At 46.4% G+C, this 11,737-nt stretch overlaps 1 protein-coding gene and 1 non-coding gene across 2 annotated transcripts; one reads left to right on the forward strand and one right to left on the reverse strand.

Moving 5' to 3' along the window:
• Positions 1-2,098: 2,098 nt before the first annotated feature.
• On the forward strand, positions 2,099-3,173 carry LOC119281799 (B3 domain-containing protein Os03g0212300-like). The gene is made up of 4 exons (XM_037562227.1): positions 2,099-2,185; positions 2,297-2,588; positions 2,663-2,811; positions 2,889-3,173. Exons 1-4 carry the CDS (start codon positions 2,099-2,101, stop codon positions 3,171-3,173), a joined length of 813 nt encoding a protein of 270 aa, XP_037418124.1.
• A 4,923-nt stretch (positions 3,174-8,096) lies between these two features.
• On the reverse strand, positions 8,097-8,183 carry LOC119282910. The gene has a single exon (XR_005138940.1). It is a non-coding gene; the product is annotated as a small nucleolar RNA R24 (small nucleolar RNA).
• Positions 8,184-11,737: the final 3,554 nt, after the last annotated feature.

Here is an 11,737-nt window from a genome sequence, read left to right on the forward strand (position 1 = left end):
CTAGGTACATCAGTGAACCAATGATTTGAGAGTATCTCAATTGATCTTTAGCCATGCCTTTGGACTTTCGAATCAATACGCTAGGATCATATGGTGTTTGAGATGGTGTGCAGTCCGAATATCCAAAATGAATCAACACCTTCTCAACGTAATGGGATTGCAGAAGTGTGATCCCACCCTCATTATCTCTCAGTAGCTTGATGTTCAAGATAACATCAGCCACACCAAGGTCTTTCATCTCAAAGTTCTGAGATAGAAACGATTTGACCTCCTCAATGACTTTGAGGTTTGTTCCGAATATCAGTATGTCATCAACATACAAGCACAGTATAACTCCTTCGCCCCCACCATGGCGATAGTATACACATTTGTCAGCCTCATTAACAACGAAACCAACAGATGTCAGGGTTGTATTAAACTTATCATGCCATTGCTTAGGTGCTTGTTTCAGGCCATATAAAGATTTTATCAACCTACACACCTTTCTTTCCTGACCATCTATCACAAAGCCATCAGGCTGTTGCATGTAGATTTCCTCCTTTAGCTCTCCATTTAGAAAAGCCGTCTTAACATCCATCTGATGGACGAGAAGACCATGTGAGGCCGCCGGCGAGAGTAATACTCGAATGGTGGTCAGTCTAGCCACAGGTGAATAAGTATCAAAGAAATCTTCCTCTTCTTGCTGGTCATAGCCCTTGGCCACAAGCCTAGCCTTGTACTTTTCAATCGTACCATCGGGCCTAAGCTTCTTTTTGAACACCCACTTACATCCCAGTGGTTTGCAACCATAGGGACGGTCAGTGATCTCCCATGTCCCGTTAGCCATGATGGAATCCATCTCGCTACGGACCGCATCCTTCCAGTAGTCAGCTTCTGGAGAGGCATACGCTTCTGAAATAGAAGTGGGAGTATCATCCACGAGGTACACGAAGAAATCATCACCAAAGGTCTTTGCAGTCCTTTGTCTCTTGCCCCTACCAAGGGTTTCCTCGTCATCCTCCTCGGGATTTTCATCATGTGTTTGTTCATAATATTCCATAAGGATGGCAGGTTCAGGAGTCTCCTCATAATATTCCATAAGCCACTTGCCGAGAAATTCCTACACATAATAGGTTTTTGGATTGTTGAGTAAATAGGCAATTTCTCGATTAAATTAATCCATGAGTAAATCACTAGCATGGCATTGACTAAGTTGATGACGTACTGACTCTGATCTAAACATGCACGTACTAAGCAAACAGTAGACAAATCTACACATACTGCTAGTACTGCTAATATGAAAATAATCAGGAGCGGGATAGACGAGTTATACCCTCCAGTAGGCCACGCAGAGGCCGCGGCTTTGGTGGCAGCAGCGGCGTCCTCGGCGACCTTCTTGTCGGCTTCAGCTTTCTCGGCGGCGGCACGGTCGGCGTCGGTGGACATGGTGATGACGAAGGCGACGCGGACGTAGAGGAAGTAGACGATCGGAAGCGAGCAGTCGCGTAATCGCTGCCCAAAAACCTATTCGCCCCTCACCCCGTACAGGAACCAGAAGGGCGTGGTTTCGGAGACCTGCTCTCCCGTCGACCGTGTACGTGGCGGACGGGATGGAGTCACCGGCGGCAGCAGCAGCAAAGGAACGACGGTGGGCGTGCGCGTGAGCAGATGTGATCTGTTCGTGGCGGCTAGGGTTAGGAGACACCGCATACTTATAGGCGCAGCCGCGTGGAGAGACGTGGGCTCGACCCACGTCCGAGTCCGTGACAGCCCACGATCCGACGTCTCAGATCGTGGCCCAGCTGTCAGAAAACTCTCCGTTAGTGACTGGCAAAAATAAGCCGCAACCCGCGCCGCGCCGCGACGCTAGGCGGGCGGCGGAGGAGGAGTGCGCGAGGGCCTCTTCTCTTCTCAAGCTCCAATAGCATGTAGAAGAGAAACCCTTATAAACCACTCCAACTCTCCTTCCACTTCCGGGGTGGGACTAAACTTCCCACCACACCTAGTGCCATATAACCCACATGGGCCCTTAGAGATTTTTCAGAAATTGCAATATGGGCCTAGAGCCCATCTCAGATTTCAGCATAATTTTCCAAGCAGGGACACAGAGACGGCGGAGATGGCGCAGCAGCTGCGGGACAGCCCTGACCTGGCTGGTTTCCAGTTCTACAAGCTCATGGCTGCCGGAACGTCCTGGGAGAAGCTGGTGATTACTTGCACATGCATGACTGTGCTCTCCTAGCTAGTTCATTAAGCACGAGCTCGTCTCTCTCCCGTCTCTCTGCTTACTGTTTCTTGCCGCCCGTCTGAACTGCAGGTGCTGCCTGACAAGTTCGTGAGGGAGCTCAACGGCCGAGCGCTCCGGGACGTGAAGCTGCGGGTCGAGGGCGGAGGGGCGCGCGCGTGGGACGTGGAGGTCGTCGCCAACGAGTGCGGCGACATGCACCTCGGCAGGGGCTGGAAGGAGTTCGTCCGCGCCAACGGCATACAGCTGGGGCAGCTCCTCGTCTTCTGCTACGACGGCGCCGCCCTGCTCATCGTCACGGTGTTCGAGGACTCCGAGTGCGGGAGACACTGCTGCCAGCGCGAGGAGGAAAATGACAGCGCTGGTACGTTCCCTTGCATCCTCCCTTGCAGTATATATTATATCCTGAAGCTGACAGTGCGCAGGTGAGTTAAACAGAAGAGGAGGAGTCTCCGCCACCGGCGTTGCCAGGGAGTGGAAGCAGCAGCGACGGCGACGTCCATGGCGGCGGAGGCGGCGCCGTGCCGAGTCGGTTCACCGTGACGCTGGGGCAGTGCCACCTGGGCACCAAGAAGAAGCAGTACCTGGTGAGCTGTGGCAGTAAACGTGCGCCCCTCCTCGCATCTTTGGTTTCTAACAACTGTTTGCCGTGTCGTTTAAGCAGAACGTGCCTGTGGAGTTCAGCCAGTCGCACGGGTTCACGGAGAAGGGCAGGGTGGTGCTGCGGATGCGCGGGCAGCAGTGGACCGTCTGCCTCAAGCACAGCAACCGGCGCAAGGGTAACGCGAGGACCCGCACGGCGCTGAGATACGGGTGGAACCGGTTCCGCGTCGACAACGGCCTCCGCGTCGGCGACATCTGCTTCTTCCAGCTGGTGCATGATGCCGGCGGCGACGACCCGGTGCTCAGCGTCGAGGTGCGCAAGGCGGACGGAACCATCGTCCAGTGACGACTACTGGTTCGTGTTAATTTGTGCCTTGATGTGATGGCAAATAAGCAAGGAATTGATTGTATGATGAACCACGATCTGGATGTTGGATGAATGAACTGCTTTTATTATTTAGATATACATTATTAGCATTTGTAGCCGTCCGATCACCACTTTTAAGCGCTTTTAGTCGTCCGATTAAGAGTGAACATAACGTACGCTCGGTTCGCTCGCTACGAACGAGAGCTACCGTGACGGGCCGCTGCTCTGGCGACAATTTTGGGCGTCCACTGTTAAATTGGGGGCCTAATGGGCCTGAGCTGTCTATGTACGTGCTTTCAAAGGAGCTGGACTCTCCACGCAACCCTTGGTCTATTCGCAAGGTCGCAACCCTAGCGTGGCGGCGGACGATGGGATGATGCACGACTCCCGTGGCGACGACGCTGGGCACCGACGACACAAGGACCTCCTCTCATGCCAACCTCTCATGCCAAGACTATGGCCCTCCCGCCATTGGTGCCGCTGACCACAACACTGAGCAACGGCGTTCACCGTGACGCATGATTTGCCAGAAGGCGGCACCACTAGATCCGGCGTCCCAGACAACTGCCGTCCAAAGGCAGGGTGGACACACTCCCGAGCAGGTGTGCCTCTTTCTCTTTCTACTCTGCTCTGATCTAACACCCTTCGCTGGGGTTGCCTCCTCCTGTGCGTTCCTTCGTTTTTCTATTGTTCCCATGGGGATTGGTTGGTTGGTTAGTCCCATGGGTTCTGCAAGTGCGATTCCTTACTTGATCGTTGGAACGGCTCGGGATTCCGTTCCTTGTTTTCGATGAACACAAATTTTCAACATCAGTTCTCTGTTGACTGGCTTAAAAACCATTTGTACTTCTCTCTCTCTATATATATATATATGCGTGATAAGTCGAGGCGTTTATGAAAAGGATGAATAATTCAGCGTGGCCGTTGCCGCCGCCACTGTTGATGCCACGAGATCCCTCTATCGCCCGAGCAACGAAGACACCCCAGGCGGCAGGTACACATAGCCACGGCATCCCTGTATTGCCCGGGCCACGAAGACACCCCCGGCGGCAGGTACACATCAGACATGCGCGAGGATTCGGCATACTGCAAGAAGAAGAAGGCGATGGTGGGCGAGTCGCCGCCGCAGGCCTGGTCCAGCTTCTTTCTACGCCATATTTGAACTTCTCAGCCACGCCGTTGCTGGGTCCTATCTCGATCGAGCACCCGATCAGCAAGATACGATCGCGCGTCATATGATCTATGGGCGTGATCGAAATGCAGGCAACATCGATCACTAGCTGATGGAGTCACGGCGGGTCACCGTGTCTACAATAGCAGCAGGTGGATGTATACACCCGACCCCTCCTATACATGTACAGTCGCTGCGATTTACGGTATGGACCATGCTAACCTGCCGAGGCACTCTACAAGTACCCTATATTCCTCCAATTTCTTTCTGTTGAGATGACTCTTTAACCTTTGCACTTGAATTGTTCGATGAATTGCCGATATGCTGTGAAAAATATGATGTCAGTGTTCACCATTATCTTCAGGTACTTATCTTCCCTCCTAAATATTCAGATATTCTAACCCTGCAATCCTCGCGGCTCACAACCAGACATGGCTTTCTGATGTATCTTTTCGATTTGGTCAATGTCAATCAGATTTCAGGACGTTTGTGGGGACATATATTTCTGATACATCTATAGCAAAAAGTATGAATGTTTCTGTACTCAATTTATTACCAACTCACTACACAGTTGCAATTGGTCAACAGAATCATTTTTTATGTAAGAGTTGCTTGTTTTGATTGAAAAGTATACTGGGGATGCATCGAAGTATTTGTTTTCCTTTCTCTCTCTCCAGCGTTTTGATCTTCGATATATCTTATATATCACTCTACTTATTTCATGCATTAAAAGAAAAATGTGTCAATGGACACGTTTATAAGAAAAAAAGAATACGGGAGTGGAGATCAGTAGATCTATTTTCCTTTGCTATGCAAAGTGTATCTCCAATCTAAGGTCAGCTTTCGCTTTTAGGATGTTTTTCCTTGGCTGGTGCACCTCCTTCTAAATTGTTGCAAATTCAATATCTTCATACTAATTCACTGGTTTATGATTGGCTCCTCACTAAGTTATTACGGGTTCTATGTTTTTTCTCATGTATGTATGTATATATATATATATATATATATATTGTGTTCATAACTGAATTCCCCATTCCATCCATTCTGACATTATGGATGAATGGATGATTAAATATACAGCTTAAACTATTACTATGACCGAAGCTGCTTCTAGATTTTGACTTCTTTTCAAATTAAATGAAATATTTTTTCCGTCAAGCTCTATCATTTATTTTGTGAGCTATTTAGGCCATCCTTCCTCTGATCAAGCCAGACATTTTATTAGTTACTTATGTGTTATGGTGCAGAGGCGTTTCTCTGAGCTTGATGACCTGAAGCGATGATTGATTCAATATAGTTCAAGCGGCACAATTACAGTACATATGCAGTCTTTTACCTTTACATATGTTTATTTTATGTGATGTCTGAACAGTCAAATATTGTCTCTTCCTGCAAGGAATAATGAAATCATATTTGCATGGTGTGGTGTTGTTGCAGCATTGAGGAAATATAACAGCTAGGAATAACAGTGTGCAACATATGAAATTAACCAGCACGCCTATAATTCCAGCTTATAGAGGCTATGATAGGGGCGTTGAAAGGTATGTCTGCTAGCTGCATCAGTTATTTTATAAATTGAGTCGGCAGAAATTTTGAGATTTGTGTTTTCTTTCTGTGGGCCATCCCTTCATCGGTCTGGCCTATTTTCACGTGTTTATTCATGGCTACCAAGTTAAGAGTATTTAGACATTGTTTTGTTTGTTGAGCAAATTGGTCTTGTGAATCTAAATTCGTGTGTTGGTTTGACTAATGCAGGTGCACGTACTAAAGCATACTGTCTGGTCACCTGAGCCTAATTGAGAAGTTATTTAACCTATTCATGGATCAGGCATAATATTCCATTTCAAAAATGTATTTTGTGTGCTTTTAGTTTGTTGATTTTAACAAGCTTCGGAACACAAAACTTATGTTGGGTCAGTTATTAGCTTTTTACATCTTCACAGATAACTGGTGATACCTTGCATCATGACCAGCTCGAATTGGTTGGAGGTTATTTAATTTACGTGAAACAGTTCCAACTTCAACTATATGGTTTGGGAACTACTAGGACATATGCCCGTGCGTTGCAACGGGAGAAGAAAATATCACATCCCTTTAATTGCTCTAGTCCATCAACCTCCATCCGAATCATATTTCCACAACCTAAAAAGAGGTTGCATTGTTTAGACCTGTGAGGAGAAAACATATGTTGCAATAAATCAGGATTAACCGGGTCACCGATCTATGCCCAGCTCATAATGACTGAGGAATGATGAAGACAACATGTCTCTGTCTAAAGAGCATAATTAGTACAATAAACAAACCAGCACCAGCAACCTAAATTGTACCTTCAAATTAAGACCTAGTTTAGTCTGATAGGGCAAAAATAATCAGTCAATTCATCAAACATATAGTCAATTTTCTATAAGAAAACATATAATCGTCCACTCAAGATTGAAAAATGCAGTTTGAAGGGACTGCCCAATCTACATAAATCATGTCCATGTTTTCTACATTGCCTAACTAAAACAACATTGTCTAACCGTTGGCTTAGGCATAGTCTAATAAAGATTGCAAACTGCTGATAAGTGTTGACCTATCGTTGGTTTCTTGACTGAAAAGAAATTTTCAGTCATAGTGATAGCTCCAGCCAACTACCGGAAAAGTAGTTTCATTGGATATACGCGTCCAACAGTCCAAAGAGCGACTCCATAGGAGCAGTATGGAACATCATCATAATGAAATATATCCTATTAGCAACATGAACAAAGAAGAACGGCACACACTTAAATGATGGGGAAGAAACAAGACGTATTTCTTACAGTGTGAAAAACAAATTCTTCCTTAACTGGTGCAAACACATTATCGCCACACTGGGAATAGATTTGTTGCTTTGCAGGCTAAAAATCTCCCTCCGTCCATGTAATAACATCTTATATTATGGTGTACTTTTTTGTTGGTAATAGCACATAGAGCATAATATAGACAACTAAATCAATTTAAAAAATTGGCATGTTTAATCATGTAATATCATGCATCTACACTGAAGAAAGAACAATGTCAATCTTGAAAGGGCACTTATCTTTGATAGAATTCTCCTGTTCACCTGCACCGTGAAAAGACTGGAACCACATATAAATGCCATTATCCAGTGACCGAAGGTCTCGTTGCCATTCTCCAGTGTATGATTTATCACATCCTGGATGCTTTGCATCTACGGAAGATAAAAATATTTCAACACAGAGCAAGATAAATAGCACCTAAACCAAAGTAGTAGAGGATACTCGGGTCATTTGCTTTCAGATATTTCATGTTCACTGTTGTTATCTTTGCAACTTGATAGATCTCTTGGATAAATGAGGAAGCCCACTTGTGATGCCACTGATGTTCAGCTTCTAAAGAAACTGTGGATAACAAACTTAAGTGTGTTTCCCCTACTTCAGTAGTCCTCTCATCAGGACCTGACGGCTGTTCGATTGCGCATTGACAAAGGCGTGTATGCAGTTTCTCAATCTGGCAAAATATACCACTTAATTTGGAATTTCTACCATGAATAACTACACCAAATTTGCAATTTCAGCAGCTGAGCGATGTTGGCTAAGCCCATTCTCATCGCTGGAAACTTTAACATGAGAATAACTCCATGTTCTTGCGTTGCAACGGGTGAAAGTAATCTAATATGTGCTCACTAACGTGAAAATTGTGTACACAATAATCTAATATATACAACAAAAACAATTTTCTTAATCGGCTGAGCTCAATGCCAAGCGTAAAAAGCATTTCATTGAATAACCAATTGATCCGTTGGTATCCTTATTGCCACGGCTCATCACAGCAATACCTTTCGTTACCAATTAAAAACAAAGACCAAAACAGATTTCCCAATGACAGAAAAACTTCTTCAATGTTAATAGTACAATCCAGAAAACAGTTAAATGTATATAAGAGCAGGTGCAAATACAAATGAGTTGCAGCATAGAAACAAGCATAACATGTGCATTCTAACTTTTCAAGTAAGAATTTTGGTTGTGTTAGTACCTGGTTCTGGACATACTTGGCCATCTTGCAGAACTGCTTGCGCATTAGAGTCTTGTGCAACAGCTTGGCATGGGTGTCCTTCTTCTTGGTCTTGCTTGTGGACAGGACAACAGCCTTCTCCTCTCCCGCTGATGGCTGGACCGCCACGGTCTTGCTGTTTGCTAAGCCTAAAAAACCACATCAGACCACAGCAAGTTAGCGCCTTGTAGAGGAACTAATAAACAACTTTGAGCCCGCCAAGAACAGTGCAAGTGTGAAGAGCTATGGACCTGAGAACTTGTAGTAGTGGACATTGTAGAGGTTGTTGGGTCCTTGTGAAACTGGACCTTGGCGTTGTTGTTGCCAAATTGCTTGATCAAGAAGCACTTGCTCTTCTTCACAAGCTCCCAGACCAGAGACCTTGGAACGGTAGTGATTTCTCTGCTCTCACCTCTCTCTCGGATGTGCACAGGAGCCCACCCAACGCCATGGCACCCGCAGGAAGCCGCGCCGCTGGGCCTCCACCACATCGCCCCTGCCTCGTTCTCGCCCGGTCGGATCACTGCCATCGCGCCAAGTCCGTCGCCAGCCGCCGCCTTTGCCTCTGCTTCGTGCCCCCATGCATGCTCGCTGACTCCTGCCGCGCTGCTCTGCTTCGCTCGCGTCGCCCCGGCCCCCTTCTGCTCCATCCACGCGAGGAGAACGAGCGCACGAGCAGCGACCGGTCCAACCAAGAGGAGGACGAGCAGGGACAAGGTGCGTGAGGGGAAGCTTCGGTGGCTGGGTTTGCCGGCGGGGTGGAGGAGACAAAGGCGGTTCACGCGCTCGGCAGCAGAGGAGGTAGAGTTACCCGATGCCATGCCGCGCCCGCCAACCGTCGTGCTCCGAGCTCCGGCCGCCTTCCTTGCAGATCCACCGCCTGAGCGCCACTTCCCATCGGATCTGGCGAGATTCGGCAGGTCCTTGACGACCGCGCCACCGCAGGCCCTTGCAAGGCCGTCGCCGGTTTAGCCTCTCCTCCACGCCTCTCCTCGCAATTATGGAGGGGTGCGGCCGCGGCGGCGAGATGGCGGAGGTGTGGCGGCGGCGGCGACGGCGCGAGGATGGCGTGGCTTGGGCACGGGTGAGGGATCGAGGAAGCAGATGCGTACGGGAGGCCTCTGCGTACGGGTGTTTTGTTTTTTTTGTTTTCCAGCGAACCATTTTTTCTTTTGTGTATGGACTACGGGTTTAATTCCTAAAAATCATCGGGACCTTTGTGTAAACCCGACAGATTCAATCCGTGCTTTATTATTAGGGATAGATATATACTCTTGTTGCTAAGAATGGCAGGCACCCAGATATTCTCAGTTTTCTTTGTTCTTGCCGATCTTAACATCATAGCGACAAAAACAGGCATGCATCATGACCAGCTGGAGCTGGTTGGGAGATTAATTATTAGTATTCTCGCGCTATTGTTGGGCAGCTTTTTAAATGTCTTCTATTTGATGAAGTGGATTACATGTATTCTCACAAAAAATGATCAGTATATAGGTGTACTATTCAATATGTGCTGATGAGACAGAAACCCATTGTTGCATGTCTCCTCCGCCCTATGGGAATCCTTCCTTGTAAAAGAGGTTTCACATTCCTTTGTTAGAATTATTAAACTTGTTTCATTTTAGTTAATAGAAGGTAGCTCAACTTGGCTGCTGAATGACTTAGATGTTATGTCTTCTATGTTATTTGATTATTTGCAGTTCAGAGTTTGTCCTTAAATTTTATGGGAGCTGGTTGTGTGTGTTTCATTCCATCATATATGTATCGAATTCCCAGTCATTCTATCAGAAAAATGAACGGGCGCGGCAACGCCCGCCTATCATGATCTAGTTTACTAGTAAATGTGGCCATGCGTTGCTACGGGTCGTTGTCAACCATGGAAATAGATGGTCAAGAAGTCACACTCTCACTCGAGCGAGAACAACTCCAGCTACTACACTCACGTGGAAGAAATGTGGTTGGATAGGGAGGAGTGCTAGGAGAAGCTTGAACAAGTGCATCTTTTATTACTGCTAGTCCTGAATGATGCATCAGTGTAACCTTCACGTGTAGATCTTCAAAAGGAACTTCTTGTGTGCTCTCATAAAGCATGATTATTTGTCTGTATCAATTCTTCAATGGGTCTATCTTTCAGACCATGCATATTCCAGACACATTTGTGAATCTGGATCAACTCACAAACATAGTTATTTTAAGGAACACTTGCATGCTTGCTAAGATACACCTCTAACTCTCTAAGGGCGGAGCTAGCTCATTGCAATTGGGTTCAAGTAAACCCAACAAAATTTGTGATATTCCTTATCAAATCACAGTGGCTTAAGGCCAAGGAAAGAAACCCATTGGTTGGAGCTACTACAAATTCACACACCCGGTGTGAACCCATTTTAGGTAGGAAAAACAACTAAGTTCTGGGACATGTAAACAAAAAATGATGTTGCTGACCACATTTGACGTACGGTCTATGTCTATAATAGTCCAGTTACAGCGTGGATCTTAATATAACCCAAAGGCGGAGTCTATCACACCTCACATATATTGAGAGGAATAGTAACATGCTTTAACCCATCCGCAACTCCATTACCTTTGACACCAGGGATCATCTTAACAATGGTATGCCAAGATGAGAATGACGACAAATAGATATCCACAAAGTTGGCCAAGTTTGAAACAAAATTCTTCCCCTTACATAAATCAGATCATTTCTTAAGTGCCAAGCTCTCCGGAACATACATAAAATTTGCTCTTGTACTATAGGGGTTAATTGATCCAACAAGATAAGCATCCAATCAGGCCTTGAGATATTGAAAAACTCTTTGCTCAGAATTTTCCGCATTTCCCTTGACTCATACGCAGGGCTCTCGCTTTTGGGCAAGTCACGAGAGCATGAAACATATTTTCATCTTCCATCCCACAAAACAGAACACGCCTGAAGTAGCCTGATGGTGCATAACTCTTTTGACCTTGAACGCCAGGTTATTAGATGCCACACACCAGGAAAAATTCTAATCTTCTAAGGGACATTGGTCTTCCATATGATATTCGAAAACCTCCTATCACTAGTAGAAAACAGGGCTTTCGTTCGGCCAGAAAAGAGCATTAATCCCGGTTGCATTACGAACCGGGACTAATGTCAGCATTAGTCTCGGTTTGAGCGGCGAGGGCACCGTACAGGCATTACTCCCGGTTCAAATGCGACATTTAGTCCCGGTTGGTGCCCCAAACCGGTACTAAAGGGTGCGATGCCCATTAGTACCTGTTCGTGGCACGAACCCGTACTAATGGGGTTGAGACCTTTAGTATCGGTTCGTGCCACGAACCGGTACTAATGGTCCCATTT

Source organism: Triticum dicoccoides, chromosome 3B, assembly GCF_002162155.2.
Source record: "Triticum dicoccoides isolate Atlit2015 ecotype Zavitan chromosome 3B, WEW_v2.0, whole genome shotgun sequence".
Classification (NCBI taxonomy): Eukaryota; Viridiplantae; Streptophyta; class Magnoliopsida; order Poales; family Poaceae; genus Triticum; species Triticum dicoccoides.

Excerpts from the sequence above, each read along its gene's own strand:
- LOC119281799 (XM_037562227.1), top strand. The coding sequence starts at position 2,099 with ATGGCGCAGCAGCTGCGGGACAGCCCTGACCTGGCTGGTTTCCAGTTC. Across the intron at positions 2,589-2,662 it reads GGAGGAAAATGACAGCGCTG|AAGAGGAGGAGTCTCCGCCA; the intron begins GTACGTTCCCTT and ends TGAGTTAAACAG. Across the intron at positions 2,812-2,888 it reads CCAAGAAGAAGCAGTACCTG|AACGTGCCTGTGGAGTTCAG; the intron begins GTGAGCTGTGGC and ends TCGTTTAAGCAG.